General features: G+C 40.8%; 1 protein-coding gene across 9 annotated transcripts in view; it reads left to right on the top strand.

Moving 5' to 3' along the window:
* lama2 (laminin, alpha 2) overlaps positions 1-23,078 on the top strand; it is a 226,251-nt gene that overhangs the window by 62,389 nt on the left and 140,784 nt on the right. For all 9 annotated transcript variants that reach the window (XM_030404447.1, XM_030404445.1, XM_030404444.1 and 6 more), the window contains exons 4-14: positions 1,943-1,994; positions 2,619-2,809; positions 7,449-7,628; positions 8,278-8,367; positions 10,867-10,984; positions 13,048-13,226; positions 13,323-13,422; positions 13,896-13,953; positions 14,798-14,900; positions 15,132-15,272; positions 18,754-18,918. In XM_030404447.1, coding sequence (XP_030260307.1) covers positions 1,943-1,994; positions 2,619-2,809; positions 7,449-7,628; positions 8,278-8,367; positions 10,867-10,984; positions 13,048-13,226; positions 13,323-13,422; positions 13,896-13,953; positions 14,798-14,900; positions 15,132-15,272; positions 18,754-18,918 — 1,377 coding nt within the window. The remainder of the gene's footprint in view (positions 1-1,942; positions 1,995-2,618; positions 2,810-7,448; positions 7,629-8,277; positions 8,368-10,866; positions 10,985-13,047; positions 13,227-13,322; positions 13,423-13,895; positions 13,954-14,797; positions 14,901-15,131; positions 15,273-18,753; positions 18,919-23,078) is intronic.

The raw sequence follows: 23,078 nt of genomic DNA, 5'->3' as shown, positions 1-23,078 counted from the left end.
TGCCTAGCTGTCCCAAGGCTGTCACCATATTACAAGCTACCACTGAGAGCTCTCTTACACATACACACACACACACACACACACACACACGCACACACACACACACACACACACACACACACACACACACACACACAAACACACACACACACCCTGTCCTCGGTGTGAATACAGGCAACATTGACTCTTTGTAGTGGGTTTGAATGACTGCTATAAGGTTCCCCTGAAATCCACTCTCTCACAAACACGTACACACACACACGCGCGCACATGCACACGCTTGGTAGCTTTCTCCCTACTCTAATTGCTGCAATGTGACACTGCTTCCCACATCCTGAGAAGAAAGAGAGATATACTCACAGGCAAAAAGGACGAGGTGAAATGCAGGGTGGTGAAGAGAGACAGGGAGTCAGTTTAACCTACATCCGATGTCTGTCTGTCTGTCTGTCTGTCTGTCTCATTGGTGATCAAACTGGAGAAAAGTCAGTTTGAACACATTGTCTTTTATTGAAACAATGTTGATAAATTCAGATTTCATTTTGATTATTAAAACAGGTAGAGGAGTGAAAACACCAGTAACTCAAAAGTAACTCATAAACCCAGATAGATATCAGATAATAAACACACCATGTGCAGCCCTCACATTCACCATTGTTTAAACGGGTCTTCTGAGTTTCCTCCCCAGTTTTTCCCAGTTTACTTTGCTGTCTGAACAACTTTTATATGTCTGAAAACATGGTCAGTCTCTGGCCTGGGTGACCAGGGGAAAAAATGGAGTGATATTACATTGAAAGACTATCATTTCTGTGGAGCAAATGAATACGAGTTTGCTGATGCTATCGTGCTGACCTTTATTTAATGAAAATTAAAGATAAACTTGAATCCTTTGTCCATGTCAAAGATTAATAAATATTGTTTGGTGGGGGGTGTTAACTTCTTTTATGGGCTTTTATGTTCTTTTATTGAGAATTGTGGGTGTAAAATGGAACAAAAAAAAGGTAGCGTCCATGGCATTTTGGCTACTTGTTGCAATCCCTGTCCCACAATGCAAGGTGTTGCATTTTATGCATTTATAATTTCACCCTGTTGGTGTTGTTCTTAGATCATGATAATCAGCGTTGCTCCAGGGCCATCAGTTCAGTGGAAACAGCAACTGAATGCTCATCTTGAGCGAGCAGTGTGCGGGATGAGTTTGTTAAGAATAGGACGCTTACAAAGAAGGCTTATTTGACTTTAATTTTCAGTTTTCTGATGCTTTTTAGGCAACACAAGTACTCGGTTCGGTTGAGGCTACAGATTTACTTATAGTTTAGTAGTTTAGGCGGTACAAATACTTGGTTAGGTTTAGGTAACACAAATACTTGGTTATATTTAGGAAAATGTTTTGGGCTGAAATAGAATCTTTCGCAACTTTAAACGTGCATTTGGATAGGATACAAGTAAATTCTCCCCTATGTATATTTTTCCAGTCATTTCCCTCGAGTCACTATGCTTTGACATGGCCCAAACAAGACTTTGACTGGTCAACATTAACTATGATGTTCCAGGAACAACACCAGCACGGTGATATCTGACCGAGCCCCGTCAGTGACGACCCAAAACTAACAAGTAACAGCTCGGATTATAGAAAGCAATGGACTGTCTTTTATACAGGGAGTAGTGAGTCAGCAAACAAGGGACATATTTTAGACAGAGCTATATCTGTGAAAAGTTAGGTAGTGAAGTGAGTGTTAATCAGTCTAATACTTTTTAATGCTCCTTGTATTTGTTATGTGGAAAACTAGCAAAAAAGAGCCTGGGGTCAGAAAATGTTATTGTACAATTCCTCCACACTTTTGGTCTGCTGATAATATATATTAAGCAAGTATGTTAAAGTATTGATGCATGTATATGTAAAGATTAAATTAGTCTTCATTGGTTATGTCCTCTCTCTGTTATCCAGGTTTTCCAAATCGCCTATGTGATCATAAAGGCAGCCAACTCGCCTCGACCAGGTAACCATCCTGCTTCATAATTAGTTTTTAGGCAGACACACATTGTTTTAGCTGTTAACATTACTTGTTTGACTATAAAATTAAACAATGATCGAGTGATTAAAGTGCCAGCCACCGACTTTTTGTCAGCCGTTGTTTTATGAAAGGTTGAATACAGTAATTACAGCCCTTTGAGAACATAATCCGCCCACAGGGAATCCACAAGTGATTTGAATGATCAAGATTTTGCATTAGTTGTTAACGTTCTTGATGTTGAGATGTTACTCTTTGTTTAACACACAGCATCCAAAAACGTTTGCAGAGTGGGCTGATGGGCGCATGGTGTTGGTAGTTTGAATGTATTCTGTTCAGTGCCACTTAATTTGCTTATTCCATTTTCCATTAACTGGACTCTATTCACTTCGTGCTTAATCAATTCAGGAGGAGGAATATCACAGTTCTGGTCTAAGCCAGGAATAAATATGTGTGGAATTGAATGTTCTGTCAATTTTCTATGTATTTTAAGTAGGGCGACCCAAACACAGTCCTGGATGTCCTCCATTATTCTTATTATTGATCTTTTTATTGATCTTGATTGTTTGACGCTAACATATCATTTTCTTTGCCAATATTTTTTGTCCACAGGTAACTGGATCTTGGAGCGTTCAATAGATGGGGAGACCTTTGAGCCCTGGCAGTACTACGCCATCACAGACACAGAGTGCCTGACAAGATTCAACATTAATCCACGGACGGGACCTCCTTCCTACACCAGAGACGACGAAGTCATCTGCACGTCGTTTTATTCAAAGATTCACCCTCTGGAGAACGGAGAGGTAACGATTGTAGAAGTTGTTTCACTGCCGCTGTAGTCTCTGGTTGGGCTGGGTTAAGGATAAAGACTTGAAAATCACAAGAGTACACTGAGTTGATTGTGCTATGTCTACTTAACTTGCAGATTAGACTGAAATTAGTTTTGGGTTGGAAGGTGGTATTGAGTTTGATTGAGCTGAGCTTGGAAGATGCAGGTTGACTTTGGTTACTATGGCCAGAAGTGTGAGCAGCGTTAAATTGTGTTGGTTTAAACTTAATTTGTTTTACTCTACCTGTCCAGTGGAACTCATGCATCTTAACATTTGGTGTGTTCCTTTATGGAGTGAGAACATTGTCCCACTCCTTAATAATCTTAATCTCCTATACACTTTAAAAGTAATGCAAAAAACCTGCTCTTGGATTAGTTGCAAAATGCTTTGTCACAAAGCTGAGAACAGGCCTTTTTTTCTGGGCTCATGAAAAGTTGACTTTCTAGAGGTACTTGGTTCTGACAGGACAACAATGCTACAAACCTATGAGGATATGGTAGAATATGATGCACTGAGGCAGATTAAACTACCCAACATTATATGTAGTAATACAATGAGCAACAAAATGCAATACACACGTTAATTTAGCTGTAATAGTAATCCAAAAACATCATGTATGACAATAAATCAAGACAAGTACTGTTACTTTTGATACTTTAAGTACATTTAGCTGATTATTCTCCATTTAAGGATCTGATTACATCTTCCAACACTACATGGGAGCAGGATGAAAATCGATGGCTACGAAGCAGATTAGATGATCTGGGAAAGACGGGGGTCTTGTGTACTGTATGTATACTGAGTGAGTGGAAGGGAACAACAGAGGTCGGAACAGATGAGAGAAGAGATGTTGCTGCAGCAGTGGACATGAATAATAAGCAGAAAATGTGAAAAATCAATTAAGAAGCAGCTGAACTCATGACACCAGGTCAAACTGTAAAACAAAGAACAGAGAAAATCGTGTCGAACAGAAAAGAAAGTAAAATCTGTTTATAAACCGTCATAAAGGAGTCCGTCTACTCTTCAGTGCAGGACAGATAATGAATAATGTCGGCGTTGGAATTAATAAGTATATCAGAGCAGAGTTGAAGTTCTTCTGCTGTTCGTATAATTTAATTGCTGATTGGATTCCGATTTATTGAAAGCACACACACATACACACATGCGTGCGTGCTCACACTGACACACACATGCACACCACTGTTTACTGTTATGCTGCTTTGATCAGCTGTGTATGTGATTGCACCCAGTAAAAACAGAGGGGCTAGCCTGCTATAACTGACATTAATGAAGAGAAGGAGGACCACAGAAGACACACACAGTCACACACACACACACACACAGTTACACACATGCATGCACACACATACACACACACATGCGCGCATGCGGTGAAAGCAAACTAATCACACATCCACATCTCCCACATCTAATTGTAGATGCCTCTCTGAATGTGTGTACGCATTTCCATGGGTGCTGGTGTGTGTGTGTGTGTGTGTGTGTGTGTGTGTTGAGTGTGCGTCCTCGTGTGCGTTTTTAATGTGTGTGTGTGTGCGTCCTGCGGGGGAGTGCTAGAGGGGGTGCGCGCTGGGAGATGTCAAGAGCTGCAAGAAACGACGGAGGTGTCTGAATGTGTGTGTATACTGTGTGTGTGTACTGTGTATGTGTGTGTGTGTGAGGCGGGGGGGGGGGGGGTTGACAGCTCCCTAGCCGTCTGATCACAGTGAAACCATAATGAGTCGTAGGCGATGTGTCACAGCATCGCACACACATTCACAATGTCACCCCCACCACCCATCACACACACACACGCGCACCCACACACACAGCCATCTTCTTCACTACTTCCAAGCTTGCACCCATCAGGTGTTCCCCCTTGACACACACACACACACACACAAACACGTGCACACACACACACGGTCAGCCCACTCTGTAAGACTTTTTTGCAGATGCCAAATGTTGCTTTTGGCCACATTAGTGAGACAGACAGATGGACTGACAGACAGGCAGACAGAACCTCACACTCCTTGTTATGTGGCTGCTCGCTGATTATTTGATGATACAGGATATGAATTCAGGCTTATTCCTATTTTTCTACTTTTTCTTTAAAAATCAGACTGGGGCAGTTGCGGTACACAGTGGAAAACTCTCATGTCCATTCGGCATTGCAATAGTGTAGCTATCTTTTCAAAATAATGTTGACATGAAAAGAATACTGTTATTAGTTATCATGTATCATTCGGTGATGGGGTGAAAGGTCACACACGCATCTGCTCGGTATGGGATTAATACAACTGACCTTAACGACCTCAGATCTAGACAAGAACATGAATATTGGACAATTCTGCAAAACCCAAGGTTTTTTTGTCAACATTTTTAGAATTCATGCCTCATACAATGTGCACATGGAAACAGTGGTAAATAGACTGTGATTTTGGTATGGTTAGGCTAAGGCAACTCAATTACTAAAGGGTAACTCTGTAACTTCTGGCTCCAGAAGAGCTGCATGTATCTGATGAATTGCCTCCAGTGATGTCACTCAGAGGTTTAACACACATTACGGGTAATGTAGAATGTGTAAAGCAGTTGAAAAGTCTGATCAAAGAAATGGTCTTCTACGTCACATGTTTTATTCCTCGCATTCTTCGTCTTTTATTAAGAGCCTACATTACCCAACGATGCAATTTTGCCACTGAGTGACATGACTGGAGGCAGTTTGTCAGATTACATGCAGCTTCATCGGGAGCTACAGAAAGCTCAGGGTGTGAACTGTGGTCTTCTGCATTAAAGCCTGATTCATGACACACCATCAACCACTGATCTTCACAGTCTTACATTTGCGGCTTGATCCACATATGGCACACTTGACATGATGTTAGCAAAAGGCCCACGTCAGTAGATACATAATTTTTCCATATTAACTCACAAGAGCAAACATGCTGAAAAACATGCAGACTCCAAAGTAGATGTCTTCATTTTTAACACTTAAGGTGAATTAGCTTCCCCACTTTTCTGAGTAGTTTGTAGTGTGACCGGCTAATTAACAAAATAACAAACAAAAATGAACGCTACAGCAAAATTGATATTGGCAAACATTCAGCTCCTGTCCACTTCAATTCCATACGAATGAAGGGGCAAACCAAAGAATAACTGCTGGCAGAGGAAATTCACATCTTCACTCAGGCTTGGTGAAATTCTACTGGCAAAGTCGCAGTCACGTCCAGTACCAAAGAACCATGTGTGGATAACCCTTCAAACTGACTAGAAACCAGCAAGTAGCTGCACCCACACTGTCCAGTTGATTACATCGAATTGTATATAATGTGAAATTACAAGTCTGTTCTTTTGCTCTGTTTGTATCTAAGAAAAGGCTGCTCTTACACCATTACTCCTGACACCTGTTTAGTAGCGTTAACATTTTTTCTCGTCTTCAAGTTATTCATTTCTGTCCAGTTTTTTTTATTTATTGATCAATCAGTCAACACAGGCTTGTTTGAGGTGTCTTGTTGCCAAGGTTATAATCTGTTAAGCAGGGTTTTAGTGTAAGATGTATCTCTGTTTCGGTTTCTGGTCTTGGTGCAGATCATCTGCTCACTCACAGTGAGAGTCAACTCAGGCGTGCATGTTTAGGTAATCTAAACACCGAGGACCGTCCCATTGTGGAAGAGGGGTGAAACTTCTACACAGGAAATGACATTCTGTTAAAATTGGTCAAAAAATCGGTGTGTGTGCCCTCAGATTAACTGTGTTTGTCTGCCGTAACCAGGCGATCTTAAATTTATGTTTGATTTTTTAATTGTGTATTCTTTGAGGGCTTTGTATCAGCTCAGCTCATCCTGTGTTAACCTGAGCAGATGGTTTCTTCCAGTAAGGTGAGGCTGAAGTGGCAGGCGGCAGCTTGTTCTTGGGCAGCAAGTTTGATCCTTTCATTCATTCTTTTTTGTGACAGTTATAAATAGTTTTTATTAAGGTTCCCGGGGTTCGTGTTTTCTCTCCATTTCATTTATACTTTTGTGCACACTCCTCTATAATACTGCATCTTTCCTGCGTTCCCTTTAAAGTTCACTCTGGCAGTCACCTCCTACTGCTCTTTATATATGGTGGGGGCACTACTGTTTCTCCTTATAGTCCTGTGAAACCATTTATTAGTGTCTACACACCCAAAACTGCTCCACAGAATCCCATGCATTTCTTACCTTGTCATCAGCCATTTTGAAATCTGTGCCTCTTTAAGCATCTTTCTGAACTTCCTCTTTATAATTATCTAAATAAATGTATCTTAGACACAGCAAATACCATGATTAAGTTTATTGGTAGTCCATACTTCAAAGTTTTGACTTTTCTGTTTCTGCAAGTGTTTTTAGAATTTTCAGAACAAAGGTGCCACAAACAACATTTTACCATGTGGTTACCAAAAGGTTGTCGCAGCTCATCCTCGTCCTTCCTCCAATCTGTTTACATTTGTCATCTTTTTGGCTTCACTGCAGAAGCGTCTTCACCATCTGCCACTTTGAGAAATTAAAAAGTATATTTAATGTTCATCCCAGCACAATGTCTCAGTTTAACTCGTCTCTTACATGTCAGTGTTTACCTGTCTGGCTGTCTATAGATCCACACGTCTTTGATCAATGGCCGTCCCAGTGCAGATGACCCGTCCCCGACACTGCTCAACTTCACCTCCGCCCGCTACATCAGGCTGGTGTTTCAGCGAATCAGAACGCTGAACGCTGACCTCATGACGCTGACACTACATGACCCCAGAGATATCGACCCCATTGTGACAAGACGGGTGAGACTCAAAAAACACACACACTTCTTTTCTTTTCTTTCTTTGCTTTTCTTAGGGTTTGAGAGATTGAAGTCAAAAATTAAAGTGTTACTGTATCTGTAATGTTTGAGATACATATGTTTTTTTCACTGCTATTATTCTTGCTTTGTCACAATTTAGTTCTTATTGAGGCATGTCTTCCTTGTGATATTGTCTTTCAATACAATTCAGAGGTTTTATGCTATATTGACTATATTGACCATTGACTATATTAGTTTATTTGTATCTATTTCTGTCTGAAGTAACAACGCTTTATAAAATTCACTCCGCTTTCACAGCTAAAAGAAATGAAATCGGCAGAGACTCAGTGTAACCATAGTTTTAGTTTCATGTGATCAGCTGTTAGAAAAAATGCTGCAGCAGATAGCGTGACAACCACCAAGTACAGGTATTTTTATAAGCAGCTGTTTACCAGGACTATTGTTAGAAACATCTCCAGGTGTTAAGCTCACCGTCACGAAATAATTTGTTATGTTTGGATATCCCTTTTCAAGTGTAATAATCACTGCTGAGATAACAGAGTAGAGTCTAGCTCTCTTTAACTGCTAATATGCTCATTAACGCTGTCATACTCATTATAATGTGTTTTCTCTCTCTGTCTCTTTTTCAGTACTACTATTCCATTAAAGACATCTCAGTCGGAGGCATGTGTATCTGCTATGGCCACGCCAAAGCCTGTCCACTCAACACCCTCACAAAGGTAAAATACTTAACCCTCTGTTTCTGTCTGTCCACTTAACAATGCTGGCGAGGTAATAGAGCCCCTGCATACTGTTGAACAGGAGCAAGGAGCAGCCTCAGGCACCAGCCATTTATCCACCGCCTTGTATCAAACTTCCTGTGTGTGTGTGTGTGTGTGTGTGTGTGTGTGTGTGTGTGTGTGTGTGTGTGTGTGTGTGTGTGTGTAAGAGAGAGAGCCCGTCCGTAGGGGACACAGGTGACACAGTGAAGCGTTGTCTCCCGTGTCACTTCAAACAGTCGAGTGTTTGATACCAGACACCTGATCTTCCCTCTCTCTCTCTCAAACACTCACAACACACTCACACACACACACACACACACACACACACACACACACACACACACACACACACACACACACACACACACACATATTCTTGTGTCCTTTACACGTCCTGAGGCTGAACCACAGGAACTATCAGATGTGACGCTTGTGTCTGCTCCCATGGTGGTGATGTCATTGACAATAAGTGATGTCACTGATGTGGAAAGAGCTCCAGTTTCTTCTTTTCACTCATGTCGCTTCTTTCCGCATCATTTTTTTAAACAGGGTATTTTAAATTGACTGGATAAAGCAAAGAATTCACCTTTCACGGTGGATTTATTGGCTGATATAGTCTAATATTACAGATGAAGAAAAATAAGTCATTATTAATCCCTTCTTGGGAAAACTCAACTGACATTTGGGCAAATTTCTTTAAGGTTCAAATTATTTTACTTTATTTATATTCTAAAATCATTGTTCACTATAATTTACAATGGTGTTGAGTTATATCGTATTTGGTCTGACCGAATAAGAGAGTTGTTTTTTTTTAATTAAAATCTGGTGTTTTTAAAAGTGTTTTTATCGGAGTTGCTAGTTTAGACATTTAATAGCATAGTGAAAGAAAGTACATCGGAAACTATTCTTACAACCTATTAATAATTTCAGTCCTTTTTCAAGGACAACTGCCGGTTTCAGCTTCTTAATTGCGATCAGTAGATTAATTATGGAAATAATCAGCAGATGAATCTATAATGAAACTAATCATTGCAGCCCTCGTTTTGTCTAGGGCTGCTGATAATCCGTCAGGCCTGAGCACGACACATTATCAACTGCTTTCTGCTTTTTATTTGCCTGCAATTTTGTTGAAGACTTTCTCCGCCTTTCTGTTCCCTCAAGACGTTTAGCTCCTCTACTTTGGTACAAGTTTGCCCATCCATGCAGAAAGAGTCCCAGGCAGACATTCAGGAGGCAAAAAAGGTGGAGACCTGCGAGATGATTTGTTGATGATCGTTGACAGAACATTTGTTCAGATGCACGCTCAGTACAAAAGCAGCCTGGAGCCTGAGCTGTAGCGTTGCGTCTCAGATAAAAGGGGCAAATTCACTCGTGCCAAAAAAAATCCAAACTTGGCTCTCGCTGTGCTATTGTGGTGCTCTCCTCTCAGTTAATCTGGCACCCTCTCCACATCAACCAATTTACAGAAAGTCCTAAATTGAATTACTGAACCTCGAAGTTGGCAAATTTCCTGCTACATTCAGCTTGGACTGTGTTTAGTTTTGAATTTATTTCTCTCCTGGGAGAGTAATCCTGAACCCATTTGCCCACCGACCGGCGAACTGGAAAGCGAACCAAGTTCTTTTATTGCAGTTGGCTCTCGTGTGAATACATTACTGTTTGATAAGCTTTCAGTAGGTCATGCAAATTGGTAATTACCTGTTTTCAGGCCTCCATTTTCACACTCATGTCAACGTTTTGACGCCGCATGATGTTTTACAAAAAAGACAATTTACTTACCCACCTACAGCAAAAACAAATATTTGGTTTGTGATACTGTGAATGCTTTATACATGCAGCTGAAAGTGTTAAAATGCATGTTTTTTCATGTGAAATCACACATTTCTGTTTTCACATCAAAATCATGCAAAAATGTTGTTTATTTTATGGGACATGTTAAAGATTAGCTTCACACAAGTTTATAATCTCTTTTAAAAAAAAAAGAAAAGGTAAAATAAAATACATTTCGACTTGGTGCAACTAATTATGCCAAAAAGTAGTCTATAAAGTTGAAGAGAGCTGCACTTTTCCCAGTTATCCACTTATATGAACATGTGGTTAAAAATGCAGTGCAGCCAAACTGTATGCAGGATTGATCTAAATTGTTGTCAGGCCAAGGCCCAACATTTTGAGATTTAGATTTTTTTTTTCCCCTTCACCAGGCACTTGACAGATTGTGTAGAAAAAGCAGCAGCACTGGATTTCAAATTGGACGATGACTCAGATTGTTACCATGTTTAGCCTCGTCTTTGAAAAATCAGCTCGCAGAAGATCCGCTTATATAAACACAGTTTGACCATGTGTGTTTAATTGACAACTCTGTGAAACTTTTGCCCTCCTAATGTGTGTTTCTCTCCTATTTTTCTGTCAATCCTTGTGTGTGTGTGTGTGTGTGTGTGTGTGTGTGTATGTTCATAGAAGTTTAGCTGTGAATGTGAACACAACACATGCGGGGAGAGCTGTGATCGTTGTTGCCCTGGATACCACCAGCAGGCCTGGATGGCAGGAACCTTCCACACTCGACATATCTGCGAGAGTAAGAAGACGTATCACAACAACACATTTCGCACTTAAAATTAAACACAACTGCCCACCAGCGTATGGCAGCTCATCAACAGCACATGCAGCTCCTGCTCTGCAACACTTATTAATCTTTCCCTGTGTGGAAATGTTCTCCTACTGCAGGAAACTTCCTATGTGATGTAGGAAACTGTATGATTTTTTTTTTTATCTCTGCACCCATTTACCTTCAGCAACTACGTAGCTGCAGAGCCATGAGGTTTGAGTCTTTCTCCTGTCATCATACAACTAGGATTAAAACATGAAGTCTTCATCGTTTTAGTTCACACAGGCTACACCTTCTAACAGGCTTTGTAGTCTCACTGGACAGATTCTTTTACTGCCTTGACACTGACACAACAAGGCCAAGGTGACAAGACCTTAAATGTCCACTCTGGCACAGTCGCCAACCATGACAGATTCAGCCCGTCCAGAGCATGACCAAAGTGTCCAGAAAGCAGACTAGTGCAGCTTCAAACTGCTTCAGAGGCCAGCCGTATCAACTCTTAGCAGTCTGCAGGTCCTTTTAAAAAGGAGGAAATATCTTAAATTAATTCTTATTCTGTAAATATTAAGTCTTTAAAGTCAAACAGTAGTCTTAAATTGTAATTTGTAAAAGTAATCTGACATCATTTACCCATCTTTTAAATTATTGTTGTCAAAATGAGTCAAGCTCTTCTGCGTTGAACCTACACCTGAACTCAATGGTGTCTTTTTTAATCGATCGAGCAATGTGGGTTTTAATGATTATCAGTGATCATGGGCACCGATAACTTATATGATAATAATTTGGAATCAGCAACATACACAGATATTGTTGTGGGCGGGGCATTGAGTAAGACCACAGAGAACTGATGCTGCATCAGAGGCAAAGTAATGCGTTTTTAAATGTATTTTATCGGATTAAAAAAACACTGGTACTGATAATCGGAAAAATGCTGAGCATTGGCTCAAAAAACCATTGGCACCTGCATACTTTCACCTGTTGGCAAAAATGCAGATTAAGTTAATTCACTCTAATAACAATATTCCATTATAAAACCTACCTCTGCACTGAGCCACATACATACTGCGTACTTGCATACTGTGTATGTGTAATGCATGATTTAGAAAACAATGATTTGTCAAAAAAATCAATCTTATTTGGCTAAAAATGCATTCAAAACCATTACATTTAAGTGTCTCATACCTGTAGACATCCTTATCAACGCTTTAGATCAGACCCGAGGAAGGGCCCTGAAATGCTCTTGAGATATAAATTGTTCAGCTTCCCTCTGCTGTTCCACCTTGTGGCATAAACAGTGGTGGGAGGATCCATCCCCGCTGTCCTTTTCAGGTTTGTGTTACCCAGCCAGCGTTAAAAAGAAACCTAGAGGAACCACTGGTTGCAGTGATGCCTTCCAGTCCAAGAGATGCAAAAAAAAAAAAAATGTTGCCCCTCGCTCAGCTTTTGCTGCAACACAATTGAATGTCCTCTAGCCGATCAAAAAACTCAGTGATGTGTTATTTACTTGCAGGTTGTTGCAATCATGCTCTAACTTTCCAGAGAAAAGTCGTAAACTTTTTGAAATGTGGATCTAATAATCAAACTGGACAACTTGGATCATATTTCATCATATGACTCCCACAAAATGTAAAGGTCAATGCTGTCTTCTGTCTGAACATCTCACAATGTACAGGGCCGATACCTGTGTTGCTTGATATGTGGCTCCTTTTAAATCATGTCCATTGGAGAACACTTTCCTCCTACTTGTAGACTTTACATGTGGAGGACAAGCTCGAGTCAAATGGAAGACCCACTTTTTTCTCCCTGGACCCTTGAGATAACACGCTGCTCATGGTCAGTGTGTAAACCTCAGGCTGCTGTCTTCAAAACAGGATCTGGTATTTTTCTAAACTCCTACACGGAGGAAGTAAATGGATTAAAAAAAAAAGCAGCCCTTTATGCTTCATGCTCAGTATGTAGACAGCGGAGGCAGGACTCAACAATCCTATCAAATTACAGCACTTTAGTACCAACTTTGTGTGTGTGTTTTTCAGAGTGTAACTGCCACGGGAAGGCAGAGGAGTGCTACTTTAATCAGACGGTAGCAGAGCTGTCTCTCAGCCTGGACGTCCATGGGCAAAAGAGAGGGGGTGGAGTGTGTATTGGTTGCCAGGAGAACACCGCTGGAATCAACTGTGAGACATGCGTCGCCGGATTCTACAGGCCTGACGGGGTGCGTCATGTCTGCATGCAGCTTATTTGAACTTCGTCATGATTACGTGAATGCTAACTGTAAAAAATAAATAAATAAAACTCTTCGCCTTACCAGGTGAGCGCCGAGGAGGAGGACCCCTGCATCCCTTGCTTATGTGACGCGCACGGTTCCATCAGCCAATCATGTGTCGCTGATTCAAGCCAGGCTACTCAAAGTACGAAAATATCCTTTGTAAAAAAAAAAAAAATCCTCTTGTCTTTTTCTTTATGTCTATCAGTCATTTGTGTCCTGATGTACAAATAATTTCCGGCCCTCAGTTGACACACATACATCAGCTCTCAGTGAGGGCCAGCACGAGTTTCACATTTGAATTCATTTTAAAGTGGCACTTCTAGCTAACTCCAACGTTTCATCGATTCAGTTCTGCTTTATTTCCTGGGGGGCTGGGGCCAGTGCAGTTGAGCTGCGTGCACAGAAGCTTCTGTTATTAAAAGACTGCCTTTGACAGAACAGAACAACTATTTATATTAGAGATAATTTTACTGCTCTTTGTAATTTTCACTGCCTTTATGTCGAGAAAGAGGAGCTATTTTTGGTACAGTTCACTTCAAAGAGGTTCTGTTCTGCACGCAATGTTATTTTTTTTTCTTAAACGAATGTGTGTCTCTGTGTGTGTTTGATTGGCAGGCCAGCCAGCGGGGTCATGCCGGTGTAAGGAGGGTTTCGGGGGTCCGCGATGTGACAGGTGAGAGACACACATACGCGCTCGTACGCGCACATAAAGAGACAGAGACACGTTGTGACAGGTGAGCAGCACCTTTCAGCTGTTGTCTGTTCCAATTAGTGTTTGGAAATGGCCAGAACGTTTTCATTAAGATCTTTGATGATACACACGTTTCGTTTTGTACCTTACACGATGTCAAGAAGCCACTGAATAATGGCTGGGGTATAAATATTTGACATGCTGCTTTTCTTTGACTGCATTTTGGGATAACAGTTCCTTGTTAGGATCACAAACACGTTTTGACATTCCTAAATTTGGGTTAAAATCCCAACCTGTGGCTCAAAAGAAAGGCAAACAACAAAAGGGAAAGCTTTCCTTCTGACCTGTAAATCTGTCAACAAGGTGCCTCGTCTTAAATGTGTTAATCTCTTACTGTATTATTATTATCTCTTATTGCTGTAATTGCTTGTTGTGTTATCCCCGTTCCCACTGCAAATTCCCTGTGGGTATCATTCAGGTTTAATGTAATCTAATCTAACTCAGAGCTGAGGCAACTTTTTTTCCTTCCAAACTTTTTAATGACCTGCTCTCAGATTAGGGCCAGCCATCGCCTTTCAAATCACCTCTTTAAAATGCTCTTTTAATAGACTTGCTTCAGCTCACTTTCTCCGTTAATTGTTCCTTGTTTACAGTAGATTTCCTCCGAGATTGTACACACATGCACGTCTAACCCAGAGTCAGTTTGACGAGGACGGACGCAGGGGTTGTTAGCAGAATTGACCCCGTGATCTTTCCGGTGATGGGAAGGTCTGCGGCGCTCGCCACCTTCGTCTTTATTATCGTTATTAAACGCATTTGTCTCCAGGTGTGCTGTCGGTTATATGGGCTACCCGTCCTGCCAGCGCTGTAACTGCAGCGTTGAAGGAAGCATCAACGCTGACCCATGTGTAACACCCTGTGTGTGCAAGGTACGCGCGCTCACACACTCAAATGGGCACAAATACTGACGAGCACTCTGCGCTCACCTCTCTAGCCTTGTCATCATTATCTTCACCACATTAGCACTGCAATAACATGCCCTGTGCGCATAACGTCAGTTTGAGGGCAGCCCATAAACTTTGCTGCAACTTTCCTCTCCGTCTCCCTCCGTCGCTGTCATTCTCTCTCTCTCTCTCTCTCTCTCTCTCTCTCTCCCGCAGGAAAATGTGGAGGGAGAAAACTGCGACCGCTGTAAGCTCGGATTCTACGATCTTCAAGGTGACAATCGACGCGGCTGTGAAAAGTGCTCCTGCATGGGCGTTTCCAGTCAGTGCTCTGCCTCCACGTGGACCTATGAGAATGTAGGCAGCGCTACACAGACATACACTGACTTCCATCCAATGCCATATTCAACCAACCTCATTGAACACCTTACTACAAATCTCAACCAGGACCTTAAATGTTTTGCCCCCATGAGAACACCTGGTTTGGAAAATATCTGCTTTTATACCAGAAAACGTCACCAATAGGTGGGAAAATGAAAAAAAGTGCAAACACATACACTCTTTGGGAAATAACATAGACTTAGAGATTCATTTCCTGTTGAATAATCCTAACCCTAACCATTACTTGCCTAACCCTGACATATCCCGAACATAGCTACTTACATGAAAAAAAGCTGTTTTCCCAGCTAGGATACGACATTTGTCCCCTAGTCCTGAGTCAGAAAGTGTGTCCCTGAAAGTAGCCCAAGTCATACAAAAAAGAATATGCCAAGAATATATGTATTCAAACTGGAGAGAAGCAATGGGATTAAGCATTTAGTTTACTTATAATTGCTAATATGCTTCTATTAAAGGGATTGTCAAAGGTTTACGCCATCTCTTTAAATATGATATAGGAAATCGGATTTTTTTCCTGATCGGGTTGAGGTCCTCACCACAAAATTTTGATTTGAATCAAATTCCTGTATCTGAGAGGATGATGTAAGCGATACATTCATTTGAGCTGATTCTTACAGCTACTGTACTTTCTTATTTTTGAACTAACTCGACATCATCTCCTGTCCATCGCAAATATTTTTCCCGGGAAGTGTTCCACGACACTGACGGTCGTTCTGAAATTGTGCTTACCCTTACTGGCATGTAATAAAAGCATTTAAATTGAGAAATTTCAAACATAAAAAGTACTTAAAAGAAATCATGTAAGACCTAGAGGGAGCTATCATGGCCTTTCTCCACAGCTCTGCTGCACCACACCTGTATATATAACCTTTCTTTGCTGCAATATGAAACTCTCCCACAAAAGGAGGAGGCATGAGACAGAAGTATTTTGTGACTGAGAAGCATTACAGTGGCATGTTAGCTGCAGCAGTCCACCATCTAGCCTTGTTAGTTGTCTTTATGTCTGTCTGTGTCACATTTTCTGTTTGTTTCTGTTTCGCAGCTTCCACTCTTATCACATGAACTTTCTCAGGTTCCGAATTATCATAAAATTGTAGATGTTTTGTGTTAATTTCTATTTGATATGAGCAATTTTAAGCCCTCTCATCTATTTTGGTTTAAAGATTTAGATTGAAAGTTTATTGCTGAACTTGGAAACATTGTTTAACCCAGCAGAATGCACATTTAACTGCACAAATTGTATCTGCTTCTGTCATTTTCATGATTTTTTTCTTGCATACACATGTATAAAGGATAGAGAATCACTTCACTAAATACCCACAAAGATGACAGTTTCTCAGATGACATAAAAATGGTTTGAAAAATAGCCCTCAGGCACAGAAAAAAATCAACAAAATATGCAGAATAATGAATTAATTGAGCAAAATAGCAAAAGCTAAAGGCAAAATGGGGTCACTGTTGTTTCAACGTGTAGCAGTGAGTAGGAAAGAAGTGTTAAAGCAAAAGACAAGACTTTCACAAATACATACTTAAAAGAATGGCTGTGGATGGAGTACAGTGGAGGTGAGAAAAAAGGAGAAGAGTGAAAATGAGGAGAAGAGAGAGGAAAGTAGGGGACAAGACTGGAGAGAAGAAGAGGAGGGACAAGACAAGAGGCAAGAAGGAGGAGAGAGGTGAAAAGAGGAAAACAGTTTTTGAGTGACAGGTGGGGCAGGAGAGGAGGGGAGAGGAGTCGCTGACAGGATGACAGCTCTGATTTAGACACTGATAGTGTGTGTGTTTGTGTGTTTGTTTGGTGTGTTTGCGTGTGTGTGTGTGTGTGTGTGTTCAAAAGGGGAATCCAAGGTCAGGTTAATTGCAACGACAGATGTGTGTCTGGCTGTCTATCTCACACACAGACACGCACACACACACACACTTCAATCTTCAGGAGTTGAGGAAAAAAAAAACTCTCTAGGTGTCTGTTCCAACACTTCCTGGTTGACATGTGACAGATGTACAAAACCTTTATACATATCTTGAGTTTTAGGTTTCAACCTCTTCACACACTTAAAATATCCTGAAACAAGATTACATATGGAATACTGGCTCACTATTTCTTCCTAACACTGACATTTTACACGTTTTCTTTACTTTGTGTCATGTCAAAAATGCATTCAAGTTTTGGTTTACGGAAAAAGTTGGATCCTAAATCAACTAAGCCTTGGTTTTTATTTTTGAATCTAAACCAATTGAATAATAATGGTGACACAGCTTTTTCCATAACGGGTATGTCTATAATGCCTTACAAACACATTACAATGCATTCACAGTGTTGTACTACTGATGATTTTGAAATGTTATAATCTGTCATAGGGAGGCAGTTCTGTCTTTATTACTGATCAATATCATGGCTTTTTGTAAAGCCTTCTAAAAACATTCTAATTTCTTATTAGAAAGAGCTTATAATGCATTAGATATGACCTTTTATAGAAAGTTATAACTCCTAACCCTAACAAAACGTCGGCCTTGGACATTGTAGAAATGAGGCCGGCCTGAGTCGGCTTACTAGTTTGCTGTTGTTGATAGGTTTCGCGCAGGGATTAAAGCATAACATGAGGTTAGTTTACTCATATTGCACGAGGAGTCATGGGTAGCCTGTCATTAATGTTGTGTTCATTATAACACAATGTAATATTATGTTTTTTTCAGACATTTTGATTAATTAATTTTTTAATTAAAAAACGCTTACATTTTATTCTGAGAAAATGTAACCACACTAATTTCTTTTAGAGACACTTGGCAGCGAAGGCTTCATTTATTGTTCAAATGTTTGTTTACTTATTCTGGCAGAATAGGGTTTGGTCCTGAGGGTGCTGACCAGCAGGCCCAAGCAGGATGGCAGGATTCAGTAGGGAATGCAATAAACCTCCAAGGCTTTGCAGAACAGAGTCCGGTCATCATCATTTAGAGTTTGGATAAACAAAGTGCACAAACTATGAGATGCCAAGTTTGAGGAGGAACGTGCTGAGACAGCCAGTACATCTAGCAGGCAGCAGCAAAGCATAACCACCAGCTGGGCATCATGAGTGACGCTTGTCAGAAGTCCATCTGCACTGAACTCGTCTGGTGAATATGTTTGCTGTCAGATGATCTGCAGACAGTGAGCACAACTTCAGTGCTTGGCAAGAATTACCCTCCTTTATTTGACCACAAAGGACAGTTCAGTCCATTCCAGTTTGAAAGTCTGTAAACATTCTTTTACAATTTTTGTATTTTACGCCACACAATATCTTGGAGATAACTACATAAAGTTTCTTAAGTACATTTTAAAGTACACTGTGGTCTGGATTGATTAAAGCTGAATACTAGCCCCCATTATAAGTATTAAGAAATATTTTTCTCTGTAGATGGAACTAAAAATAAATCTTTAACATTCTTCTCCCTGAATGTCTTGTAGGAGACCACTCTGACTGGCTGGCACCTGGTCGGAGATTCAGGAGGAAGGGTGTGGTCCGTCCACAGGCAGACACCTCCATACCTGAGCGTCCGACACTCAGACGTCATGAATGATCTCGGCTCGGCCTACTACTGGAATGCACCTGGACTGTACCTGGGAAACAAGGTTAGATGCAGAGAGACACAAACATACACACACACATACACACACACACACACACACACACACACACACACACACACACACACACACACACACACACACACACACACACAGGAATGGAAATTAAAAAATGTAAACCTTTTTTTTAAAGTATTATAGGTCCTTTTACCAATGAGCATGGCTGCTTCGTTTTAGTAGAAATCAAATGGTTGTAATGTACACAACAACTCCACTCGGTTTACCTTTGTAATTGTCTCAGTTGAATGCACTCTATAATCAACAGTCCTTTAATTACAGCTGTGATTATATCTGTACTTAGTAAAGTAATGACTATTTCTACTACTACAAGGGTAAACAGTATTACTTCAGTGGTAACATGATTGAAAATGTCTGCATTGTAGTTTGAAATATATATGAGTAAAGTTTCAGGACCTAAATCAACTTCCTATAAAAAACCTTTCGGTGTACTGTATTGGAGAAAAAAAAAACAGTTCCAACAATCATAGCAGACTGCTGCCTCAAGAATTACAAGAGTGAAATGGCACCTCACCTTAGAATATCGTGTATGTAATATAACAAAAACTTTATTGACAAATTGCAACACTAAGGATTGCCCTAATTAACTAATACTTTATTGCTTATTAAAAATACATTTCAACCACTACAAATGTGTCAGCATGTAGAGTTCTACATGTTGGCACATTTGTTCCAATGCAGTCGTGAAACTTCACAAGTGTGTCGTTAAGATTGTAATGAATGTCTAGTTTTAAGATGGGTATAGTCTGACTCATGGCTGCTCGGTCATTACTACAGTATTACGAGATCACTCAGTATCCATCTCAACTACACACCTGTGTAGTTTCATAACTACATTAATCGCGTTCTTGCCAACGTTACCAACCCCCGCTTTCAAACTGCCACGATGGTTGTGAAAGAGAACTTTTTAGCAGTTGTTTCTTATTTTTCTACGGCTGTCACACTGACAATCAGACCTGTCAAGGTCACAGTAATAATTCGGTTGTGCAGTTGTGTTCTGTTTTGTTACAACCTGAGCTGCAGTCTACTATGTGATCCGTCAGGTTACTGCCAACTGACTGTTCACTGTTTACATCTTAACATCAGCAGCGCTTGCCGTATTACATTCCGATGATAGATTTCAGGCAAATATGTAAAAGCAGACATGGGGCTACATCATTAGGACAGGCTTGAATGTATAAACAGAGCCAGTTGGTGATCTAACAGTATATCCCCTGGATGTAAGTCTGGTGAGAATGTATCCTGCTGCGATGTTCACCTCCCTCCCAGCCGCACTCCCTCCGTATCTGCTCCCGCTAATGCCGACTGTTTGAATTTGTGCTGCGGTTCTCCGTGGCCACGATTAGACTTTATCACTCCAGCTGGCAAATAGCTGCAGTCCATGTTTCTGAAGTCGAGTTGTTGCCCTTCTACAACAACAGACTGACTGTGATGTTAGTCTGGGTGTCATGGCTTAGAGGAATATACCACAGAATTTCATTACTTTACACCCTGCAGGCCTGGCTTGTCATCTCACTTCTTTGTCTGAAAGTCTATCCCTCCCTCCCTCCCTCCCTCCAACCATCCCTCCATCCATCCCTCCATCCCTGCTCCTTTTCATTGGTTCGCTCCTCTAACTCTCACTCCGTCTCTCCAGGACTCCCATTTTTCACCTCCCTGTTCCTAAATCATCTCCCTCCACTCCCCCCAAGCTCTCTCCCTCTCTCTCGTTCTCTCTTTCGTTCTCTCTCTCTCTCTCTCTCTCTCTCTCTCTCTCTCTCTCTCTCTCTCTCTCTCTCTCTCTCTCTCTCTCTCCCTCCCTCGCTGGCTTTGTGTCTCTCAGGGTAAACAGTGTTTCGCCTGTTGAACTCGATAATCAACTGTTTTTCTCTGAGCACACACATGCGCACACTCAAAACACAAACACATATTCTCATTCAAGCACATACTCACACACACACTCTCCCGGGCCTATATAAGTCAGATAATGATGTGTTTTGGAGGCATTAGGGACAGCGGAGCAGAACCGAATGCCTCCAAACATGGGAAACAAACAAATTACCACTGTGTGTGTGTGTGTGTGTGTGTGTGTGTTCGTTCATGTGTGTGCGATCGCTAGAAGCAGTGTGAGTACTGTATGAAGAAGCGATTCTCTGCTTCAATCTCTGATCATGTTACAGAGATAGATGTTATGTGACTCGACTATGCAAATCTTTCACACACACACACACACACACACACACACTGTGGTGTGTTATGTTGGTGTGTATCATTGGAAGTGACAAGCTGTGTGTGTAATGACAATCCAGCAGTGGATATATAAGAGTATAAATATGTGTGTGATAACGTTGTTAATTCCCATGGTGACCCTCCATATCATTAATACCAAGGATGCTCATTGGCCCATTAGTGCGCTCTGTGGATGCTCATTGGTCCAGAAGCATGTTCAGCTGATGCTCATTGGGTGTTTCATCAGCTGTGTAGATCCAGGGTCTGCTCATTCTCGAGGATGGCCATTACTATCATTAAAGTGTGCTCTGTTTGAAAGAATATTTTATGCAATTTTTCTAGTATATTTGGCAGCGGAGTGCAGATAACTGGGGGACGAGCGCCAGATATAAACTTGTGTTACAAGAGAAGGGGTCGCATTATTTTAATGAAGTGCTGGACTTGTTTTTGAAGTTTTGGTGTCACTTGTTCTTTTATAAGACTGGAGAAGACACTTTTAAGTGGCTCAAAACTTTGATTCAACATTATTAAAACTGCTCTGTTTTTATGTTAACCAACGCTGACCCAAATGTCAGGATTCAAGTGAAGGAGATGTTGCTTTGGCAGCACCGAAAAAGAGGCAAAAGACTTCTAAAGGAAGGGAGAAATGGTGCTCCCCAATGCCGTAAAGTAGTCACAGAACACATAATAATAATAATGAAAACAGCCAGTTTTGTTGCCACAAAGACGTCAAGAAATCACCTTAAGTCTTCTTTGAAGGTCCAGTGGTTTTCCACTTATAAATGTTGGAACGCAGTCTCAAACTGGCTTGGCATAAACATGCAATGTGAACGTGATGACAAATTTTGTAGAACTGTGCATATGGTACTTAGCCTGTGTGCCAAGTGTTCAATAACATCCTCATTTAAAGAAACATAATCATTTTTACTTGGAATGATTATAGATGGACCTTTATTCATAATAAGTCACACTTTAGATATAAAAATGCTTAAAAATTTGCAGCATGATGTAATCCATTGGCTTTCCCCTGAGTCTGGATAGTAGTAACAGGGTGTCGTATTATTTTTTTTCGGACTCAATAATCTCACCTCAGGGTCCATTTAGTTCTTCTTCTGGAGGACTAATGGACTTGTTCATCATGTTTTCTTAAAAGTTGCTTATCGGTGTTCAGTGGACAGAGTAATCCCACCTTAAAGTCAATTGAGTAAATGTTCAGGAGCCCTTTTCCTGGCCAATCAGCGGTTTTTTTATCAGCAGGTGAAGTTCTCAGACAAACTTCCCAGTAACTTTTTAACTTTTTGGGAATGCTTGGGCAATAAACTGGTCAAAGATGAAGAAGTTTTATATCCTAGGAAAATAAAAGCTCTCAGAGACTTTGTCAGCCTCCAAAAGCAATCAAATCCTTTCCTCCTTGTATCTATGTTGTACTAACAGATTCACAGTCAAGACATATTAAAAAGGCTCAAATTCAAGAAATAGTCATCCTTTGGAGAAAATGAGTGACATAGAAGAGAAAAAGAGGGGAAGAGAGTCCTGGGAGTTTGGAGCAGGGAGATACAGGGGATGACGGATGAAGATGGAGAGAGGAGACACATCCTTTGCTGACAGCTGATGAAAGAAAGCTCTAAATATGTTGAAAATCGACAGAGGCACACAAATGCACAGCTCAGCTTCGGTTACATTCCTTTTCCAAGCTGGCCTCTGCCTACTTCAGCTTTCTTTAGTCATTTTTTCATCTATCTTGTCTTCTTTTCACCTATAAAGAATTATACAAACTAATAATCCATTTAAGAGTAAAAGCTGCGACAGGTGCAAACTTTAGGCAGAGATGTGTGTTGAAAAATGTTCCGGTTTCACTTTAGTTGTAGAGGTTGGCACCTGGAAGTTGTGATGAATGAAATCTTTCTTATACTGTCACT

Source organism: Sparus aurata, chromosome 22 (assembly GCF_900880675.1).
Source record: "Sparus aurata chromosome 22, fSpaAur1.1, whole genome shotgun sequence".
Taxonomy (NCBI): domain Eukaryota; kingdom Metazoa; phylum Chordata; class Actinopteri; order Spariformes; family Sparidae; genus Sparus; species Sparus aurata.
Note: the sequence above shows the minus strand (reverse complement) of the source record. Positions and strands in the feature narration are given on the sequence as shown.